Consider the following 23,850-nt stretch of genomic DNA (forward strand, 5'->3'; position numbering starts at 1 on the left):
AAACAGAATAGAAGATATATATATCTATATATATCTATATATATATGTACAATACAAGTACTGTATATAATACAATAACCTGAAAACACCTAACACACCTAAGTATGCACAGCATACAATAATAATTTATCGCACAGCGATATTAAAAAGTCTAATAGCAGCCGGCAGGAAGGACCTCCTACTGCGTTCAGTCTTGGACCGAGGGGGGATCAGTCTGTGGCTGAAGGTGCTCTCTCTGAACACCTCAAGATGGTGCAATGGGTGAGATGCGTTCTTCAGAATAGAGTCCAGTTTCCTGAGCATTCTCACCCCAGCCACCTGCTGAACTGTTTCCAGTCCAGTCCCAATGATGGAGCTCGCTTTCTTAATGAGTTTGTTCAGTCTGTTTCTGTCAGAAATGTGAGCTCCCTCTCCCCAACACACCACACCAAAAAAAAGGGCACCAGCCACCACAGTCTGGTAGAAACTGCACAGAAGAGGCTTGGAGATCTTGAAAGACTTTAATCTCCGTAGGAAATAAAGTCTACTTTGCCCCCTCTTGTGCAGAGTCTCCATATGACAGGACCAGTCCAACTTGTTGTCCAGTTGGACTCCAAGGTACCTGTAACTGGAGACAGCTTCAACCTCTGTGTCATGAATGGTGACTGGCACCAGTCTGGACCTCTTCCTTCTAAAGTCCAAAACCATTTCCTTGGTCTTGGAAATGTTCAGTTGGAGGTGGTTGAGGTCACACCAGTTTACAAAGTCCTTAACCAGGCCCCTGTACTCCCCCTCCTCCTCTCCTCTGATACGACCGACAACTGCTGAGTCGTCAGAAAATTTCTGAAGAAAGCAGGTGTCTGAGTTGTACTGGAAGTCTGATGTGAACAGAGTGAAGAGGAAGGGGGACAGAACAGTCCCTTGTGGTGCTCCAGTGTTGCACAGGACCTTTCCTGAGACACAGTTCTGCAGTCTCACATACTGTGGTCTGCAGGTCAGGTAGTCCATGATCCAGGAGACCATCCATGACTCCACCTGCATCTCTCTCAGCTTCACACCAAGCAGCCCCGGCCGGATCGTGTTGAAGGCACTTGAAAAGCACTTGAAATAAAAACTGAACAAAATAGGCAAGAAACTGAACAAAAATAAGCATAAATAAGCAACAAAATAAATAAAAACAACAAAACAATAAACAGAGTTAATAGAAATGGACAAAATAGTGGAAAATAATACATTGATACATACAGTAGATAATTAACTGAATGAATAAAAGTTATAAATAGAAAGAACAAAATGAGTAAAATAATGAACAGAACAAGGAACAACATAGGCAAACATAAGGGTCAAAATGAGTAATCATTTAAAAAAAGCAGCAAAATCTTTGAAAAATGAACAAAATAAGACAAAAATAATAAAAAACGAATCAATATAGGCAAGAAAAACTAAGAAAAACAAACAAACATGTAGCACAATGATAGATAGATAGATAGATAGATAGATAGATAGATAGATAGATAGATAGATAGATAGATAGATAGATAGATAGATAGATAGATAGATAGATAGATAGATAGAAAGAAAGAAAGAAAGAAAGAAAGAAAGAAAGAAAGAAAGAAAGAAAGAAAGAAAAAGAAAGAAAGAAAAAAACCTGAACAAAATAGGCAAGAAAATGAACAAAAACAACAAAATAATTAACAAAATTCATGGAAATGGACAAAATAATGGAAAAAATGTCAGATTGATAGATAGATAATTGACCAAATTTTAAAAAGTTACAAATAGAAGAAAAAAAATGAATTAAAAAAAATAACAGAATATGCATCAAAATGAGTAAACATACCCCCGTGACCCTAGTGAGGATAAAGATGGTTCAGAAAATGAATGAATGAATGAGTAAACATTAAGAAAGAAAAGCAGCAAAATCTATGAAAAATTAACAAAATGAGACTAAACTGATAAATCAATATAGGCAAGAAAAATGAAGAAAAATAATCCTAAATAAGTAGCACGATGAACAATAGATGGATGGATGGATGGATGGATGGATGGATAATAAATTCATGGTGAAATAGTCAGGTTGACAGGGAACCGTCAGTGTTTTGCAGTTGTTTGGGTTTGGTCTGTTTTCTCGTTGGTCTGGTGTCATGTTTGGGTTTTGGTGCCAAGGCCGAGGTGGATCTGATGTGTTATTTGAAGGTCTGGGCTGAGTTGTTTATTATGAAGTCTTTGTGCAGTGAGTGTCAGATAGAACCAGAGAACAGATGCTCCTTAAACCTGCAGAAAGAACCCTGAGTAGAGAGGGTTCATGAAAAACAGCTCTATATGTTCTGGGATGTTCTGTTAGTCAATAGAATAGAATAGAATAGAACAGAATAGAATAGAATAGAATAGGTATCATTAAACTTAGGAGTTCTACCTACAGAAAATGTCTCCTCTAATGACAAATATTACTTTCAGATTTTAAGTGCGGCTTGTAGGAAAGTCATAACAAGGAAGTGGCTAAAACTAGAAAAACCCACAGTGGAGGAGTGGATTGACATCATTTATGACATTTTTAAGATGGACAGAATTACTTTTGCAATAAGACTATAACAAGGTTTGTTTTTGAAAAAATGGGAAAGATGGATTAGGTATGTCACATAAGTTCAAACACCATTTATCTAAGACCTAGTCTTATGTCCATTTCACCCATTTTTTTCCCTTTTAAACCCTTTTGTAAAGATGTTTTCTATTTTTTTTAATATCACAAATGTACACCCCAGCATTCCTGTTCCAGGGAGTTTAGTTCTTACTTTTGTATTGTAAAAATTACATCTTAGGTGTTGCTGAGAGAGGACCAATCATCCTTATTTGTGTTGTTAGTGGGGTCATGGAAGTATCGCTGTGAGATTAAATTGTAATTTTCAGATGAATGGATGAGAATGGTGAATTGCTATGTGAATAAATATGTGAACAATGAAAATACCAATAAAAAAAGAATTGGGGAAAAAAACCAATAGAATAGAATAGGGATGTAATGATAACCGGTATAATGATAAACCGCGGTAAAATTTCCGACGGTTAGTATTACCATTTAAATTCTAATTGTTACGATAACTGTGTTCGATTACCGCACCTAGAAAACTCACAGTACTGTTCATTTCCTGAAGAAGCAGCGGCACTCCAGGCGTGTGTGCGCAGTTTGTAATGTTTGGCCTCTGAAAACATGGCGGAAGGCACCTACACAGACAGAGCTCCAGAGATTCGGGGATAGTGGCTCCTGCACGGACCCGGTCTGCGCTAGTGTGAACCCTTTCCCGGCCCCAACATTGAAACTGTCTGAATACAGATACTCAGGACAAACTCGTGTCAGTTCAAATGAGCCCAAAGGAGTGAACTTCAACTGTACAAAGACACATGATGTGTGTAAAAACCAAAGGAGAGGAGGCTTTATGAACTGAAGGACATTCAACAGGAAATCCACTGACTGACCTCCAGAGGAACTGGACCATATGCCACTGTTGTGACTGGTCAGTCTCTCACCAGGAGTGAACCACTGACCAGTCTGGATCAGATCAGCTTAACATGTTTTAAATCCTCATTCTTTCAGAATATTTACATTTGTTCATTAAACAGTTCAGGAAAATATGACTGTGTTTTACTTTCTGTTTGTGTGTGTACAGTAGTGTATATGTGTGACACTGTGAAGGATCTGATCTGGAAAATGTTCAAACAAACTCCACTATGACCTGTCCAACTACTTTTTTTCACACTCGAAAACACCTCAGGAATCAATAGGAGAACTGATAAGGAATTGGATTGATAAGCAGAACTGATAATGGCATTGATATTGATCAAATCCTATCAGTTCCACCCCTGGTGCAGACATCTCTTGTGTCCATAAAGTGCCAACTTTAAAGCACATTTGTATGTTTGTTGTTTACATGTTATTACTTGAATGTTTCTGCAACAGAAAGTACATTGTGCATGTTACTTTATTAGTTTTTTTCAAAATACAACTTGGTTATGTTATTATGTTATTTCAGTGTGTGTATCAGTACTTTTTGAACATTTTGAGCACATTTCAACAACACTGTGATAATAATGATAACCGTGATAATTTTGGTCACAATAACCGTGATATGAAATTTTCATATCATTACATCCCTTGAATAGAATCTTCTGCAAAATTTCATTAAACAGAGTTAAATCATGAAATGCATTGACGTAGACCCGTCTATTGATTCTTTTTCAGTGTTGCTGCCATTTTGAGAATAACCCATGTATATTGTGTGTGTGTGTGTGTGTGTGTGTGTGTGTGTGTGTGTGTGTGTGTGTGTGTGTGTGTGTGCAGGCTCACCTGGTGGCAGCATTCGAGCAGAGTCTGGGTAACATGACCATCAGACTGAAAAGCCTGACCCTGACAGCAGAGCAGAAGGTCAGAACCTTCACCTGGACTCAGTTGAATCCGTCTGTGGATAAATGAGCCTGAACTTGGAGGAGATCGACTGTTTTATTCCTCGTGTGGTGTTTTTTCTTCTGCAGGACTCTGAGCTGAACGAACTGAGGAAGACCATCGAGCTGCTGAAGAAGCAGAACGCTGTGGCTCAGGCCGCCATCAACGGGGTCATCAACACACCTGAGCTGACGCCGAAACAGGAGAGGACGGGATCAGGTAATGAGTGATCTACATCAGTACGAAACATACTAACACATGGAACATATGAAGAAAGAATCAAACAGATCTCACAGTTACACCAGACTACAAGTAAAATACGCCAGAATAAACATGAAATAAATATGAAACTTTACCAAATTAAGACAAAACTGCTGCTTTTCTGTGAGAATTAATGAGAGGATGGTTTTATACCAAAGGATGTACACTGTCTGAACCATACAATACATTCATTTTACAGGTTCTTTATACTGGAACATTTTTAAATCTATGGGATAAATAGACAGAAATCAATATATACATATATTTATTGATATTTAACCTTTATTTAACCGGGAAAAAAACAGATTTAGATTAAAATTCTCTTCTGCAGAGTGTCCTGGACATGACACCAACAGCAGAAGATACAAAAAATATAGATTTCATCCATACTTCCTTTCTGAAAATGTACATAAAACACAATAAAAGTCAGTACTAAAACCATACATAAAACACTAAACTAAAACCATACATATAAAAACACCTTCAGTTCCTTACAATGTTCCTTAAAAGCATCTCAAAGCAGAACCTGATTCAATCACTTAGAAAATCATCTACATCCAGATTTATCCTTTTCCCAATTATTTAACATAACTTTGAATATTGATGTTTATAAACTATATGGACAAAAGTATTGGGACACATCATGTCTTCAGCTGTTAGATGTCCTATTCATGATGATTTAAGTTTAAAACATCAATATTTCCTTCTTTCCTTCTTAAATTTATTGGGAGATTTTTGTTTCTCAGTGAGATATGAAGAAAGTAGATGGTTAGTTGTGGAAAATTATTATTTACAGTCAGAGCATGAAAAATATTTTAGAAATTTAGAGGAAGAACATTTAAAATCATGGTCATCAATTAAAAAAAACAAAATAATGTTGAGAAAAATTAAGTAAAAACCATATCTGAGGCATTTTGGAAGCAAAGATCATTTAAACCAAACTTACCAATGCAATGATATTTATCCCATAATATAAAACTATATTCTGACATTAGTCATTATTGTTTTGGAACCCAGACCCCTGTAAGAAAAGAAACACCTGAATTCAACGTGTCCACATACTTTTGTCCATATGGTGTATCATCCTCAGTGCTGATACTCCATTGAAAGCTTTTTTTTTTCTTCTGCATTTTGCTTCAAAACCTCAACAAACTGTAAAATAATCTTTAAAAATCTTGTTTTAATGGAAGCAAAATTTCATACAACTAATGTATTTTTATGGAAACAGGTTCCATAAAAATGTAAATCAAACCAAAATGATTCCTGGGGGAAAAAAAGAAAAAAAAAACAACTTTTAATTTAAACCAAACTAACCAATGCAATGATATTTATCCCAATATAAAACTATATTCTGACAGTCGTTATTGTTTTGTATCCCAGACCCCTGTTAGAAAAGAAACACCTGAATTCCACGTGTCCACATACTTTCGTCCATATAGTGTATTTTCCACCTGATTTCCTCAATCTAACTGTGGTATTAACACCCCCCTCCCCTCCCCCTCCTCCAGCCGGTACCAATGGCAGCCCCCAGCAGCAGCATCAGCAGCCCGACCTCCGCATCCGGAGGCAGCATTCGTCCGACAGCGTCAGCAGCGTCGCCAGCGCCACCAGCCACTCCAGCGTGGGCTCCAACATGGACGCCGACGCCAAGAACAAGAAGAAGAACAAGAAGAACTGGGTAAGTTGAGAAGGTCCAGATACGTTTCAAAAGCAGCGAAAGGTGATGAGAGACAGATGGACGGACGGACAGATGTCTGGGTTTAGTGTTTTTGTCTCATGTGTTTGGGTTTCTCCCCCTCAGGCGTCGTTCACAGGAGAAAAGGTGAATAATCTGGCTTTTACACGTTCACTTCAGTTCAGTGTGACGTAATGAGGGATGTGATGATCTGCAGGTGAAGACCACAGATGTTTGGGCTAAAAGTAAAACATAATTAAAGGTTGAATTACATCAAAGTAAAACCAAAACTCAAATAATGAAAATAATGCTTTTCAGTATTAATTACCAAAATCAAATACTGATGAACATTTAGTTAATTTGTCCAAATAAATCATAATATGATGTACATTTAACATAAACATCAGCAGAGTTCATGTCATTTCTGAGAGACAGGGATGAGTTTAGGGTTTTAATAACTAGTAATAACTAGTAATAACTAAAACTAAAATTAAATTAATTTAAAAAATTAAGTGAAATTAATTCATCAAATTAATTAAATTGATATCTAAAATAATACCGAAAATAATTAACTTTATTTTTTCATGAATTAAAAATTTTTTTCAAGGATTTTTTTCATGGATTTTTCTCTTACCACTTTATTTAATTTTGTTTTTATTTAACTTTATTTAACTTTAATTTAATTTTTTTATTTCAATTTAATTGTAACTTATTTTTTATTTAATTTCATTTGATCCAATTTTTACCTCCGCCAAGGAGGTTATGTTTTTGCCAGGGTTTGTTTGTTTGTCTGTTTGTCTGTCTGTTAGTGTGCAACATAATTCAAAAAGTTATGGACAGATTTTGATGAAATTTTCAGGGTTTGTTGGAAATGGGATAAGGAAGAAATGATTAAATTTTGGTGGTGATCGGGGGTGGGGGGGCCCACGGGGGGGGGGGGGGGCAGACCAGAAAATTTCATCAAAATCTGTCCATAACTTTTTGAGTTATGTTGCACACTAACGGACAGACAAACAGACAGACAGACAAACAAACCCTGGCAAAAACATAACCTCCTTGGCGTGGGGGGCCCATGGGGGGGGCCACTGATCAGCCTTGGCGGAGGTCTGTGCTCTCCGAGTGCTTCTAGTTTTTTATTTCATTTAATTTCATTTATGTTTTATTTTTCCATTTTAGTTCATGTTTTCTTTATTTTAGCACACAATTCGACATTGCAGAACCAGTCATAACCCATTTCTTCATCTTGATTCTGGAAAATAATATTGAAAAGTTTGTCTGTTATTGTTTCATTACATGAGTCAGATCTAAACCTAAATGAACAGTTTCTAAAATGGTTTAAAGAGGGAAAAAACGAGCAGAAATCGTGAATTTGGCATTTTCATTCCTGCAAATCACCAATCAGTGCTTAGTGTGTTAGTGGTGTTTTTTGCAGATTAGTTTTATGAACTGGTTGTATAAAAGGAAAAACCAGCCACTGTCACATAAAATGACTGTTTTTCTTTCTTTTTGTTGCTTTAAGACTATTTTGTGCACAGGAGGACAAGTCAAAGACGATGACGTATGCTTTTATACTGGTATTTTCCCTCCGTCCCATCCTGTAGACTGTGTGGTCTTGTGGTCCAGGTCTTGTGGTCCAGGTCTCAGCGTCCTGGTCCTGATCAGTGTTTGTAGGATCCCTGTTGTTCTTTGTGGTTGTTGAGCCTGTATCGAGTTTCCTGCTTTAAATCCCAGTGATAATAAACAGTGAGTGGATGAGACCCCCCAGGATCCTGGTCCATGCAGGTGGACCGGGGGATTGGGGGGGGGGGTGTATAGGGGCCATGGGTGTTAGCAGTGGATCGTTACCAACCCCCCCCACATGTGATGTAGTCCATTCAGATCCTCTTTGGGGCCCATATGAACTGTACTGTTTTGTCTCCTTGTCTTCCTCTGCTTCGCTCCATGTGGCAGGTCTACGAGGTAAGAACAGAGCTGAGTCACATAGATCAGGAACGCAGCCTAACCCTGCACCTCCTCTACGATACTAACCTGGATCTTCTCCTCCTGGTCCTGTAGAACCTTTCCTCACTGCTTCCCCCTGAAAACTGCTCTTATGACCGACTGAACCAGCTCTGGAAAGGAAAAAGTCACCCTTAAATACTCAGCATTTTCACCACTGATGATGCGTTTACTGCGGGGGGGGTCAAACTCATGTTAGTTCAGGAGACACATTAAGACAAATTTGATCTGAAGTGGGCCGGACCGGTGAAACAATAACATAATATATAAATAATGTCAACTCCAAACTTTCCTCTGTGTTTTAGAGTGAAAAAAGGAAAATTATGCGACTAAAAACTTTTACATCTACCAGCTATCCTTTAAAACAATGTGAATAACATGAACAAACTGAAACTTCTTAACCCTTAGGGGTCTGAGCCCATTATGGCTGTTTTTGAGTAGTTTCAATTTTGCCTTTATATACTACATAAAGAAATGTTTACTATACCCATGTTTGGTATCTGTTTTTTTTCAGCACAACTTCATCTATCTCATCTACCTATTATTTTTTTCACTTTAACCCACTATATCAACACAAAAGGCCAAAAAACACACAAAATATAAAATCTGATTTGAAAAATGTATATCATTTATCGCATAAATGACACAAAGATGCTTAACGAACCTTTACAGAGATCCCAGCCTCTTAAAGGTGTTCTATTAGTACTGATATTGACCAGCAGTGACTCACTACTCCCTCTAGTGGTCACCTAAATCCCCAGCCTGTTATTAAAAGTAAATTCACTTCATATCTCTACAGTCCAATACATTGACATCTTTAGCAGAACTTCACAGCTCTTTATTCTAAACACTAATGAGAGTTTTAGGTCATTTTTTAGTATTTGAAAGTAGAAATATGACATATAGACCCTTTAATTGAATATCTATGGACCGAAGATGACATTTTAGGACATCATATATAACATTTTCTGAAGTTTCTCACACCAAACAATAAAATCAATAATATTTCATCATCATAATAATAATAATAATAATAATAATAATAATAATAATAATAATGATAATAATAATAATAATAATAATATATTACAGTATCACCCATGTTGAAATGTTTTAGGAAAATATGGCCTGGAAGTAGATGAATAGGGTTTTGGGAAAGTGGTATTGTCATAATGATATAAATGAAAAAAGTAAAAAGGGTGGATTTATCTTTCAAATACAAAGTAAAAAAATAAGAGGAATCCATTCAGATTCTAATTAAGTATAAATAAGGCTCATTGTTTATTATTTTTTTATCTTTTCATATCCAGATACGTCTTAATATTTTAGACAGGGCTAAAGATTTAGCAGAGACACAAATTTTGTTTTTGTGACCTCTGTTGCATAGTTTTGTTTTGTTTTGTTTTTTTTAGATTTTTTTCCACATCAGAATCAGAATCATTGTCAAATGTCTAAATACATACAACAGATTTTTGCGGGTGGATGTTATATCTGTAGTAAATTATAAATACAAGATTTTTTTTTTTTTTTAAGTAAGAAAATTAAAATAACAAAAAATAAACAGTTTACATATAAACTCTATATACATAAGGACACAGTATTGACTTCATGTTTTTTCATAATGCATTGAAGAGCAATTATAAGATGTTTTTTTTTTTAGTTTTATTGGCTAATCACATTGATGCACCTTACGTTGACTCTGTCATATTTTACCTCCTTATGACCAGGAAAGATGATAAAAATAAATAAAAGAAAGAAAAATAGTAGTCTATGAACTGAAGATGGTAAAATAAATGCAGCAGTGTAGTATTTGTATTATTACTTATTACGACTTTTTTTTTTAAATTATAAATTCTAAACAATGAGCCTTAAGACTTGACCTTTGTTTGAGTTGAAGCTCCGGTCATAAGAGCTTCTACCCATAATTCCCTTCTTCTCTTTGACTCACTGGCCCTTTTCCACAGCTGTATCTTCCTCCTGTTCCTCTTCTTCCCAGTGCACTCCTCTTCCTCCTCTTCCTCCGTGTATTTTTCGGTGGATTCTCTGACCATCATTCACCTCCTTTTCCTTGTGTTTTTGTGTTTTCGTTCCACAGCTGAGAAGTTCCTTCAAACAGGCCTTCAGCAAAAAGAAATCTCCAAAGTCTGCATCCTCGCACTCGGACATCGAGGAGATGACGGACTCGTCGCTGCCGTCGTCGCCTAAACTCCCACACAACGGAACGACGGCGAGCAGTCACATGCTCAGGAACACACACTCCAACACACTGTACGTACACAACCTTCACAACACACGCAGCACAGTGATGGATAAATGTGTGTGTACGAGGTTTAATGACTAATAATTTGACTCTTTGTGGGAAAACATGAGATTTATTTAATGTAAGTCAACATCATAAGATAAGGGTCAGATTACAAGGAATATTTCAAAGTAAACAATGTTTGGAATGGGGTTAATGTGACTCAAATGAGACTCTTAACAGTTATTACATTTAACACATTAGATTAAACTCAACTTTATTGCCATTACACATGTACAAGTACAAGGTAACAAAATGCAGTTTGACATCTAACCAGTGCAACCAGTATATACAGGGGTTGGACAAAATAATGGAAACACCTTAAAAAATCAACAAAATATAATTTAATATGGTGTAAGTCCGCCTTTTGCGGCAATTACAGCCTCAATTCTCCGAGGTATTGATTCATACAACTTGTGAATTGTTTCCAAAGGAATTTTAAGCCATTCTTCAGTTAGAATACCCTCCAACTCTTTTAGAGACAATGGCGGTGGAAATCGACGTCTTACTTGAATCTCTAAAACTGACCATAAATGCTCAATAATGTTGAGGTCTGGGGACTGTGCCGGCCATACGAGATGCTCAACTTCATTAGAATGTTCCTCATGCCATTCTTTAACAATTCTAGCTGTATGGATTGGGGCATTATCATCTTGAGGTGAAGGTGTTTCCATTATTTTGTCCAACCCCTGTATACAGTATATCCATAAATATAAAGGATATTTTGTTGGGGTGATATAAATACACTATACAGATAATTATATACAGATTAATAAAGATTAAAGTACAATGAATGTATTAATAGTAGGGCTGGGCAAGTTAACGCGTTATTACCGCGTTAACTCTTTCATTAAATAACGCCGACAATTTTTTTTTTTTTTTTATCTCCCGTTAATGCCGTTCTGCCTTTCAAGCAAGCCTTAGTTCATTTATACATATGGACTCTTATTTTGAAACTCATGCTTTTATTTTGGCGCTCCACACTCCAGTGCTGTGTGTGAACTGTGCACGAGCTTAGAGGAGAAAAGCCAGTGAACTTTCCGAGTAATGCTGAATCAAACTTTATTTAACTCCTGCAGAAGCAACGCCTGTACGTATCAATCATTCTGTTGTTTGCTAAATAATTTCACATGCAAACGTGCCGTTAGAAACATGTTTATGACGTTATTTTGGATGTGTTTATTACAATGTGTTATTAACATGTTTAAGCTAATTCGTTTATGCTAGCAGTCAGAGATGGGTTGCTAATTCTTTATGCAGGCTCATGCTAAGTTTAAGTAAATTCATTGGTTATGTTAAGGTATAATATGCCAGCTTATATATATTTTATACTATTCATTCTTACGACAACTGAACATAAAATACTCACAGGCAAACGTTTTTGGGGCCGTAGAAACAGCGTAAAAGAAACGTGTTTATTAGTTCCTTCTTATGTCTGAACTGACTACGGGAACACTGAAAGGACAAAACATACGTTAGTGCAACTTATTCTGACCACTAGAGGGCCCCCTTTGCTTGCCTTTAACAACTGAACATCACATATTATTGGTCTTATTAGTATTAGTACTTACTAGTGGGCTTAAGACTCCTGTCAATCACTCACAAGCGGAAATAAACTGGTGTGGACATAAACATGGAGAAAAGTACCGGTCTTTTCCATGGACATTTTCATTTTAAATGTCTTCAGATGATGGGGTTGAGAAGGACAAAGTTGTTTGGAAGCACTGACATGTGGAATTTTTTTTTTTTTTTTATCACCGGAGTACTTCAAGTCTGAAATATCACTTAAAGGCAAAACACGCTGTTGATGCCGGCAACCCCCCCTCCCCAATAACTATGCGATTAATCGCAGAAATCCATGCGATTAATTGTGATTAAAAATTTTAATCACTGCCCAGCACTAATTAATAGATAATAAATGAATATATTTAAGTGGTATAGACATAATGTACAGATTATGGACATATTATACAGGTGGATAATGGACATGATATACAGACTGAGGTGATATTAACCCTTTAGACGCTGGAGTAAAAAAAAAAAAATCAATTTGATATCAAAACGTATCTTGAAAGTGGTTTGAGATAAAGTCATACTGTAAATGAGAAAAATACTGGGTATGACTAAAAGTTTATGATGGGGAAAAAAAAATGTGCTCATTTAATTTGCATATTGTGATGTCACAGAGTGGCGGCCATATTGGATTACTTTTAGTTTAGTTTATTAGTTTGATCGCCATTAGCTGCCGCTCACCTCACCAAAGCTGTTCCTCAGTCTGCTGGTTGTTAACAAAATACACTGCCAGGCCAAAAAACCAGAACATTTTGACCAAATCTGTTCATCTTGTCTCATAATATTGAAATAACACATGTAGAGCCTGTTTTGGGGATTTCTCTTTATTGAACCATTATTAAAGTAAAAGTAAACAAATTGCAGATAGCCCCGCCTTCACGTGAGCATTTCTCTGCAGGTTGTCGGAGTGTCTGGACAGCGAGGCGGAGACGGTGATGCAGCTGCGTAGTGAGCTCAGGGAGAAGGAGATGAAGCTGACAGACATCCGGCTGGAGGCTCTAAGCTCCGCCCACCAGCTGGACCAGCTCCGAGAGGCCATGAACCGCATGCAGGTCAGTGGACGCAAAAGCAAATCCACATCTGGTCAGAGAACGGAAACAGGGAAACTGAAAACACTGAGGGGGAATAGTACAACAGCCCATTTTGACATTAGGGTCAAAGGTCTTCACTGTTATTTACAGTGATTGAAAGATACAAATGTTCAGTTAAAATGGGCACAAACAGACAATAAGTGGTTCATAATGATGCACTTTAAGTCACCAAAAGGTTAATTTTATGATCCTCGAACAGAACCCTAAGGAAATGAAGGTTCCAATAGCAGCAAAACACCAAATGTATAGATATAAGAAATATTACAAGAAAATAGTAATAACAGTAACTATATTTAAAAAAAAAAGTTGTCATAATAAAAATAAATGATGTATATTATAACATATATTAGATAGATATATATGGCTTTATTATAATATAAAGTCAGAAACCAAATTAATAAGTATCAGTCATATTATAGTATAGATATGCTTCGACTAGGAAGACTATTACTGTTATTAGTTATTTAAGGAGAAGGGGTGGGAGTTAAGAAGTTATGCTTCTTCTCACTCCTTTTGAATATGTATTATATGACTTATGTTTAAGTGTTTTGTGTATTTATTTTCTTCCGTTTTGACATTAATATTCAAAATAAAAACATCAATCAATCATATAGTTTAATAATCACAGAATAAACATAATAAAGCAATAACAGTAATAGTCATAATAACAGTATGTAATTCATAATAAAAGTATGTAAATAATAGTAATAATAATGTGCAAAATGGAAAAAAACAAACACATTCTTACATCACAAACACATATGATAGAGCAGAACAGCAAAAATTATTCACTGATGGAATTAAATTATTCCTATTTTGTTTGTTTCTGGAACTATATTCAGCCTCAACAAAAACATCATATTAATTATTACCGTTACTGTTGTATTTGTTATCATTTATTAATGTCAGTAGTACTTGTACTAATGTAAATTTCGTGGTATGGGTCCAAGTAATTTGACATGAATACTACAAGTGCACCTAAAAATGTAGATTGTGAAGAGGCTACAAATGGAAACAGTTTAATTGTTTAATGCAAAGTAAAAGCAGAACATGTTTTAGTCTAAAAAACTAATGTATTCACAGTTTTTTCTGGAATGGTCAATTAGAAAACGTGTCCAAATACATACTGAAGTCGTCGCTTAGATCAGGTTTGGATGGTTTGGACCTGGTCTAAGGTCTGGATTGTGCGTGTTCATGTTCACAGCTGGAGATCGAGAAGCTGAAGGCGGAGAACGACCGTCTGAAGGTGGAGAACCAGGGCAGCAGAACCGGATCTCAGGCCTCCATCTCATCCTCCCCACCCCCCCACACCCACAGCCAGGCCCCCGGAGCCGGACCAGGACTCCCCCAGCACAGCCTGAACCTGACCACCAGCGAGTCCACCAGCCTGGGTAAGACCAAGTCTACCTTAAGAGACCTGTGTACACACTGAACCTGTCAGAACATTCAGTGGAAAAAGTTAATATGAGGCAGTTTGGAGAAAAAATAGAAGTGCTGATAGAAGATTAAAAACTGTTCCGCTGCAGGTGGAGGCAGAATCAAAACCTAAAAGAATCAGTAATAGTGAATTTAGACAATTTCTCATCCATTCATCTGAAAATTACAATTGAATCTCACAGTGATATGTCTGTGACTTCTCAGACAATACAAATAAGGATGATTGGTCCTCCATCAATACCAAAGATGTCATTTCTGTTTACATTGCCATCTACAAAATGCTTCAGAATGTAGTTTTGCTTAATTTTACTTGACATTTGTTCAATTTCTTAAATACAGTATATGGTCACAAGTATTGGGACACACTGAATTCAGGGCTTTAGGGGTTTGGGATGCAAAACAATAATGACAAATGTTTATATACATCAATATTTCCTTAAAGTTTAATGGTAGATTTTTCTTCCTCAGTGAGATGTGAAGAAAGCAGATGGTTAATTGTGGTAGAAAATTATTATTTACAGTCAGAGCACGAAAGATATTTTAAAAATTTAGAGGAAGAACATTTAAAATCATAGTCATGGATAAAAAACAAAAAACAAAATCAGTGTTGACAGAAATTAAGTAAAAACCATCTCTGAGGCATTTTATCAAATCAGTTTATTTATGTAGCACATTTAAAAACAACAGAAGTTGACCCCAACTGCTTTACAGACAAAGGTAGTAATAACATTTAGAAATCAGGGTAGGACATGGGCTACAGCATAAGAAAGGCAAAGAATATGACACAAGTTTAAAAAAATAAATAAAACTTAGGGATAGGAATGATCAATAAGCACATAAGTTAGTAGAGATCAAAACAACTAACATTTTAATAAATAGAGATTAAAACAACAAATATGATTCAGATAAAAACAATAAAAAAAAAAAGAAAAACAACACAACTAACCAATTTTAGAAGCAAAGATAACAATTTAAACCAAACTAACCACTGCAATGATATTTATCATTATTGTTTTGCATCCCAGACCCCTGTTAGAAAAGAAACCCCTGAATTCAACATGTCCACATACTTTTGTCCATATAGAGTATTTGTTGCCTTCTGTCTGTTTTGCTTTTATCACCAATGATTCTCCCATGTCTATGTGTGTAATGATTTTTATCTGATTAAATTAAAACAAAATGCATTTGTATGATACAGACTTAAATCATAAAGGCCTTGACGTTAGGATTTAGGACAATTGAGTTTTTCAGATAAATGTTTAACTTACAGTCTTGTCATTTATTTCATGTCTCGTATCGTGTTGTTTCTTCTCTTCTGTCAGACATGCTGTTGGACGACACAGGCAGCGAAGGCGGGATGAGGAAGGAGGGTCGACACGTGAAGATCTTCGTCAGCCTGGATGACGACGGCGGCAAATGGGGAGACGTGAGTAAAAGATCTGGACCAGGGTTTTTGGGTCAGGTCGGTTCAGGGTTTCAGTTTCTTACCTCGAGTTGTGTTTTTTTCTCGTGGCAGGAGGGTCGACCTCGTCACTTCCTGATCGGCTGCATCGGCGTGAGCGGGAAAACCAAGTGGGACGTCCTGGATGGGGTGGTCCGCCGTCTGTTCAAGGTAAAAACACACACACTGTCATGTCTTCTATGGTCAGGTTTTTCAGGTTTTATAATTTTATGGGAAAGAAAATCCAAAGACTAAACCAGACATGGATTCAATTAGATTAGAGCTTTATTACTGAAGCCCCGCCCCTTCTAGTTGTTCCCATGTGACCTATTTCTGGCAAAAATTGAATCACAGTCAATGGTGAGAGACATTATGTTTTAACCAGCTTTAAATTATTCACCAGTGAGGTTGTTTATATACTGCATACACTAAATATCTGATCATAATCTGATTTCTGGAGGTATCAAATTATTATTGATCATGTAAACAGTATAATCTGACATGTTTTATCCAATAACAGCAGGTAAAAGTCCATTTACTTCTGTTTAGACATTTCAGATTATTCATTTTGTTGTGAAAGGATGGTTTTTACATAAACTTTTTCATGTAATTTGACTTTTTTTTACAGTAAAAAAAGGAGAAAGTCAATTAAACAAAAGTGTAATTTTAACAATATTCTGCCTGTTACTAAATGTTTTGTGTTGTTGTAGATCTGATCTGTAATACACATTTATAAATGATAAGTTGAGGTATAATATTTTTAAAATTCCACTTATTTTTCTCAAGAAATTTCAGTTTTTTCAGGTTATTTACACCTTTTTTGTTTGTAAATATTTTCATAATTTAATGTTATTTTTTGTATTTATACAAAGAGAAAAATATAGACTTGTCATTATTTTACTGGTTTGACCCACTTCAGATCAAATTGGCCTGTATGTGGAATCTGAACTAACATGATTTTCACATCACTGATTGTTCATATCTTCAGTGTAATTTTTGCATTTCGCATATACATGCCACAGGCCGGATTGGACCCTTTGGTGGTCCAGTTTGGGCCCACCGGTCATCTGTTTCCCACCCCTGCTCTACACTAAATTCTGAACACTGTGTGTTACAGGAGTATATCACCCACGTGGACCCGGTGAACCAGCTGGGTCTGTCCTCCGACAGCGTGGAGGGCTACAACATCGGTGAAATCCACCGTCCCAGCAGCCCAAGCGCTGCCCAGACGCCAGAGCTCCTGCCCTGTGGATACCTGGTGGGAGACAGCAACACCATCAGCATCCAGCTCAAAGGTCCGCCTCCAAAGCCCGGTCTGAGACTAAAGGCCCATTCATGCTCTACATTAAAGACGCATACATATCCTCCTGAGACCCAAGAAAGGAGAAGATTTGGCTTTTTTACATCAAATAACTGTCTTGGAATAACTTGGAAACAGCATGATGCAATAGTGGTTTTAGATAGTTTTTAAATAAAGCTGTGAAACTCTTGTCCCCTACAGAGGACAAAAATGCATTGCTGGGTCTCAGGAGGATATATAGACGGCGTGTTCTGTCTGTCCTCTGCGTTCATTACGTCTGTATTTCTGTCCGTTCTGTGGGAGCTTGTAGATGCAAACCCAGATAGAGAACATGTTGTAGTACCACTTGGAACCATAGGGGGCAGTGTCACGATTTGAAGAGAATAATTTTCAGAAATGGTGGAACTTTTCAATGCAAGTCTGTGGGAGTTACTGAAAAACTACCACCATATTTATGACAACTACCTTCATCAATATCATGTTTGTTATTAGTGACTTTGTTCTTCATATTTGGCCAGTACGTTAATTAAGAGTGGCGCCCTCTGGTGGACTGATTGGACGGCTCAAAGTATAAAGGCAGTGACGCTTGATGCTGTTTGAAATGGACGTACGTAAAGTGAGCATGAATGGGCCTTTATGCTGCCTTCAGGTGCTATCGGGAAGCTGAATCTTTCCACCTGTGAATTAGAAATTACGAGTACGTTGTGTTCAAGTGCTTTAGTTGTCATAGCGATATGGAAAATAGGTGACACTGCTACTTGGGTAACAGTTTTGGACGTGTTAATTCATCTGCTACAGAATTTTTTAACTTTTTTTGCACATTGTGTATACTATAAATGTGCAAAATCATCAACTAGCAATAGCAGAGCATTAATTAAAGCATGAATCCCTTGTTTCTCTCCATGTTGAAAAGGTCAAAGGTTATTTTTATCTCGGAAACTCATGGATCAAATTTTTTTCCGAGATCTCAAGTGGAAAATACAACATGAGGGGGTGTTCATGTGTAATTTTTGAGTTCGTAACTAGTATTTACCATGATTCCCATAGCACGTGAAGGCAGGATTAGCCGCCTCCCCGTGACCTCGTACAGACGTGAATGACCCGTGGGTGTGTTTGTTCAGGTGTGAGCAGTGAGAACGTGGACTCGCTGGTGTTCGACACGCTGATCCCAAAGCCGATGCTGCAGCGTTACGTGTCACTGCTAAAGGAGCATCGACGCGTCATCCTGTCGGGTCCCAGCGGAACCGGGAAGACCTACCTGGCCAATCAGCTGTCCCGACACCTGCTGCTTCTGGAGGGACGACCTCTGACCCCGCACGCCGTCGTCACCTTCAATGTCGACCACAAATCCAGCAAGGTACGAGCATTCTATGAAAGAAACAGATTTTCATTAAACGAGTACAAATGTTGGATTCACCAATATTACATCATATAATAAAACGGAATATTACTGTGGTAGATTTTAAAGCTTAGTGTAAGGATAAAATCAATCTGAATTGGTGTTAGAGAAACTTTAACCAAACTTTGATTTAAAAAAGTTCTAATTCTAATCAGAGTTTAGGCAAGGCAGGTTTATTTATATAGCACGTTTCATGTACAGTACAATTCAAAGTGCTTTACATAAAACATTAAAAGCATTACAGCAGGGAAGCAATAGAAAGTATAGGCATTAAAAAAACAAATGCAGAGATAAAAACTTTTAGCTTAAAAGAAACAGTGCAGATCTGAACTTCTGAATAAGAACTCTATTCAAATGCAGCTGAGAACAGGTGGGTCTTTAATCTGAATTTAAATAAACTGTTTCAGCTGTTTAGTAAATTTAGGTTTTATATTGGTAAATCCACACTAAAAAATGAGAAAAGTCTGGTTACAAAATTAAAAATGAACCCATATTTATTTATTATGTAAAATTAATTAATAGAAAATAAAAGTGTGTGCTGTCCTATTGAGAATAAAACTGCTAACCTTAATAATTAACTGTAGTTTTGTTCAGTCCAGTGCATAGAAAGACACTTAAAGTCTCCAGTGTCTAAGATTTACATGTCTACAGGAGGATCTAATTACAGAAATTAATTATAATCAGAATTATGTTTTTATTAGTGTCAAAAAAGCTGATGATACTTTTTGTGACGATGGTTGGGGAGCAGAACAATTTCACCTTTTGATGTCACTATATATTACACATTGAACCTTTAATACTGGGTGTTTTTTGAGTTTTTTTTATAATAAAGGGTCAGTTTGCGATGCAACCATAAACTGCGATCTAGGTTTAGTCAGACAGATTGAACTGGGGTGTTAGAGATACTTAAATGGAATCAAACATTTAGGTTAGTCTTAGAGTTGGGTGCAACAGGATGTAAATGTTAAACTATTGTTAAGGGTTCGGTTACTTGCGGTGCTTAATTCTCTCTGATTTTAATTCTCCGTTTGCAGGAGCTGCGTCAGTACCTGTCAGGTTTGGCTGAACAGTGCAGCGGCGTGGCAGGGTCGGAGAGCCCCCTGGTGGTCATTCTGGACAACCTGCACCACATCAGTTCACTGGGAGAGATCTTCAACGGCCTGTTCAACTGCAACTACCAGCACTGGTCAGTACACAGGTTATTTACCCACAATGCATCTGTGGCTTATATTACATTCACTCTATTACATCTCTATCTATCCACAAACTTTGGGAAAATTGTGATTTAAGTATAACTCAAGTTTTACTTAAAGCACTAGTGTTGCCAGCTTTCTTTTGCAAATATGGTAAAGGATAATTTCAGATCATCTCTAACCCTGTTTACTCAACATTTGTTTTCCATCTCAAATACACTATATGGACATGTTGAATTCTGGGGTTTCTTTTCTAACAGGGGTCTGGGATACAAAACAATAATGACTAATGTCAGAATATAGTTTTATATTGAGATAAATATCATTGCATTGGTAAGTTTGGTTTAAATTGTTATCTTTGTTTCCAAAATGCTTCAGAAATGGTTTTTACTTGATTTCTCTCAACATTGATTTTGTTTTTTTAATCCATGACTATGATTAGAAATTCTCTTTCTCTAAATTTCTAAAATATTTTTCATGCTCTGACTGTAAATATTAATATTCTACCACAACTAACCATCTACTTTCTTCACATCTCACTAAGGAAGAAAAATCTACCCTTAAACTTTAAGGAAATATTAATGTTTTTATCTCATGTCAGCATAAACGGGGCATCTTACAGCTGTAGACATGATGTGTCCCAATGTTTTTGTCCATACAATTTATAAATATCAGTATATATCCCATTAAACTTTAAGGAAATATTGATGTTTGTGATGCATGCATATTTATAAACCACATGGACAAAAATATTGGGACACATGTCTACAGGTGTTCATGATGATTTGAGATAAAAACATCAATATTTCCTTAAAGTTTAATAGGAGATTTTTTTTCTTCCTCAGAGATGTGAAGAAAGTAGATGGTTAGTTGTGGTAGAAAATTAATATTTACAGTCAGAGTACAAAAAATATTTTAGAAATTTAGAGGTAGAAAATTTAAAATCATAGTCATGCACAGAAAATCATTGTTGAGAGAAATTAAGTCAAAACCATCTCTGAGGCATTTTGGAAATAAAGATCATTTAAACCAAACTAACCAATGCAATGTTATTCATCCCAATATAAAACTATATTCTGAAATTTCTCATTATCGTTTTGTATCCCAGACACCTGTTAGAAAAGAAACAGCTGAATTCAACGTGTCCACATACTTTTGTCCATATTGTGTATAATACTTCTGGTCAGATGCTGTTAGTAGATGGGAAACTGTTTCCCACTAAGTCATTCAAAGCTCAAGTGACATAAACTGAAGGTGAACTGACCTGGTGGATGTGGCGTTTGTTTTTCAGTCCCTACATCATTGGAACCATGAGCCAGGCCACGTCGTCTGCCCCGAACCTGCAGCTCCATCATAACTTCAGGTAAACGGCAGCAGTTCTGTGTTCGCTGGATCAGAGCGTCCCAGGTAAAAGAGAACGTGTCCAGGGTCTGATGTGTGTTTTCTGGGCAGGTGGGTGCTGTGTGCCAACCACATGGAGCCGGTCAAAGGCTTCCTGGGCCGATACCTGAGGAGGAAGCTCATCGAGACGGAGATCGGCAGCCGGACCCGGAACATGGAGCTGGTGAAGATCATCGACTGGATCCCCAGGGTTTGGCATCACCTCAACCGCTTCCTGGAGACGCACAGCTCCTCCGACGTCACCATCGGTAAGAGGTTGCCATGCTGTCCATTATCATAGACCTGAACCTCCTGATGTGGCCTCTGTGTCTCAGTGGTGTGTTTGACGTCCTGCAGGACCTCGGCTCTTCCTGTCCTGTCCCATGGATGTGGAGGGGTCCAGGGTTTGGTTCACAGACCTGTGGAACTACTCCATCATCCCGTACATGTTGGAGGCCGTTCGAGAAGGACTGCAGGTAACACAAGGAGAAATACTGTCATCATTATTATAGTTAAACAGATACTTACAGGGTCAGATTTATTATAAAATGTGTAAAATGAAATGTGTTCTCTGCCCCGAGTGTCCTAGGAGGCAGAGCTCGAAAAAGAAATGAGGACAGCAACACACAACACAAGTTTACTTTCATTATGAGCAGAAATAGCAGAAGTAAATATGAAGCAAAAATTAAAAGGTGAATTATGTGCACGTCCATGAACTGGTTTGTTGTGAATAACTGGATCAGGGGTGTATTTCAGGGGCCAAATTTAGCCCAGTATGGTCTCAACTGGACCAGTAAAATTGCATTACAAAAATGTTTACATCAACAAACTATCCTTTTAAAAATGTGAATTGTAAACTTGTTTTTATTTATGTATGTATTTTGTAATTGTATCTGTATTGTAACGGACCCCAGGAAGAGTACCAACCACTAAGGTGGAAGCTAATGGGGATCTGTATAAACAATAACCAATAAATTGTAGAAAAATACATTAGGTGTATTTTTCATGTACATTATGACATGTCCCATTGGAAAAGCCAAAATTCCAAAAAACATCCTTAATTTCATTCAGGTGGAGTTTTTTTTTGTAATTTTTTGCCAAAGAGTAAATGCCCATAAAAGCAATAGAGAGAACTTTTCACAATAAATTTTAATATGAATATTTACCTCATTGATCAACTGTTTGCAGGTTTTATTGGGTCGTGATGAGGACAGTGTAATTCTTCAAGTTTTTTCACTGATGATTCAGAAGAATAACTGTGACATATTAACAATCAAGGATGTTAAAATTATTTTAGTTCAGTTTTACAGACCAATAACATAATAATCTATTAATAATGACAACTCCAAAAAATTTTCTCCTTGTTTTAGTATAAAAATATAAAATTTAACAACCATTCTTTCACAAAAAATTGAATAATCTGAACAAATATGAACCTGAAATGTCTTAAGCGAAATAAGTGCAATTTTAATCATATTATGCTTATATCTAAATGTTGTGTGTAATTGTAGATCCACTGTGATCTGTAAGTTGTAATGTACATGTATAAATGATGACATAATATTGTTAAAATTGCACTTGTTTTTTAAAAGGATAGTTTGTAGATGTAAACATTTTTGTAGTGTAACTTTAGTTTTGTCACTGTTGTTATTTTACTGGTCCGGTCCATTTGAGATCATACTGGGCTAAATGTGGCCCCTGAAATACACCCCTGATCCAGTTATTCACATTTTTGCTTCATATTTACTTCTGCTATTTCTGCTCAGAAAACTCAAAATGCCTTTATTTTAGCGCATTAGGAAGAAGAGAAATGTATTTGGGATTTACCGCTGCACATTTATCATTGTATTTTTAAAGTAATAAGATGTTATGTGATCTAGAAGGAAATTAAACAGAGCAAATTTCACAAATGTAAATAATTTAAGGAAAGAACAAGTGACACCATGATCTGTCAGATAAGAATGTTAACAGCACTAAGTGTCTACATTCAACTGCCTCCAGCCAATGTTTTACAGTCTTCATTAAATGTTTGATCTTGTCTCATCCTCATAAGTCTGGTTAGCAGATAAAACCCTCCCCTTGCTGCCTCTTAACCCCAGCTCATGTTCCCTCCTCCCCCCTCTGCAGCTGTACGGCCGCCGGGCAGCGTGGGAGGACCCTGCCGCCTGGGTGATTGACACCTACCCCTGGTCGCCGTCGTCCACTCCAGCTGATTGGCCGCCGCTGCTGCAGCTCCGCCCAGAGGACGTGGGGTTCGACGGCTACTTGGCTCCGAGGGAAGGAATCAGGAAGGAGCCGCCACAAAGCGACAGCGACGCTGACCCACTGGTGGGTGCAAAAAAACACAACAAACACACATTAACAGCCTGAATAGAAAACACTGAATTACC

The 23,850-nt window shown here is 37.0% G+C and overlaps 1 protein-coding gene across 1 annotated transcript in view; it reads left to right on the forward strand.

The window, feature by feature from the left end:
• nav2a (neuron navigator 2a) overlaps positions 1-23,850 on the forward strand; it is a 251,125-nt gene that overhangs the window by 224,049 nt on the left and 3,226 nt on the right. The window contains 18 exon segments of the mRNA XM_030130568.1: positions 4,313-4,396; positions 4,504-4,633; positions 6,184-6,353; positions 6,477-6,497; positions 7,870-7,908; positions 8,301-8,309; positions 10,444-10,616; positions 13,118-13,271; positions 14,515-14,701; positions 16,070-16,173; positions 16,264-16,359; positions 17,306-17,483; positions 18,610-18,845; positions 19,922-20,073; positions 21,372-21,443; positions 21,533-21,729; positions 21,818-21,936; positions 23,588-23,788. Of these exon segments, the coding sequence (XP_029986428.1) occupies positions 4,313-4,396; positions 4,504-4,633; positions 6,184-6,353; positions 6,477-6,497; positions 7,870-7,908; positions 8,301-8,309; positions 10,444-10,616; positions 13,118-13,271; positions 14,515-14,701; positions 16,070-16,173; positions 16,264-16,359; positions 17,306-17,483; positions 18,610-18,845; positions 19,922-20,073; positions 21,372-21,443; positions 21,533-21,729; positions 21,818-21,936; positions 23,588-23,788 (2,322 nt within the window).

Source organism: Sphaeramia orbicularis, chromosome 3, assembly GCF_902148855.1.
Source record: "Sphaeramia orbicularis chromosome 3, fSphaOr1.1, whole genome shotgun sequence".
NCBI classification, from domain to species: Eukaryota; Metazoa; Chordata; class Actinopteri; order Kurtiformes; family Apogonidae; genus Sphaeramia; species Sphaeramia orbicularis.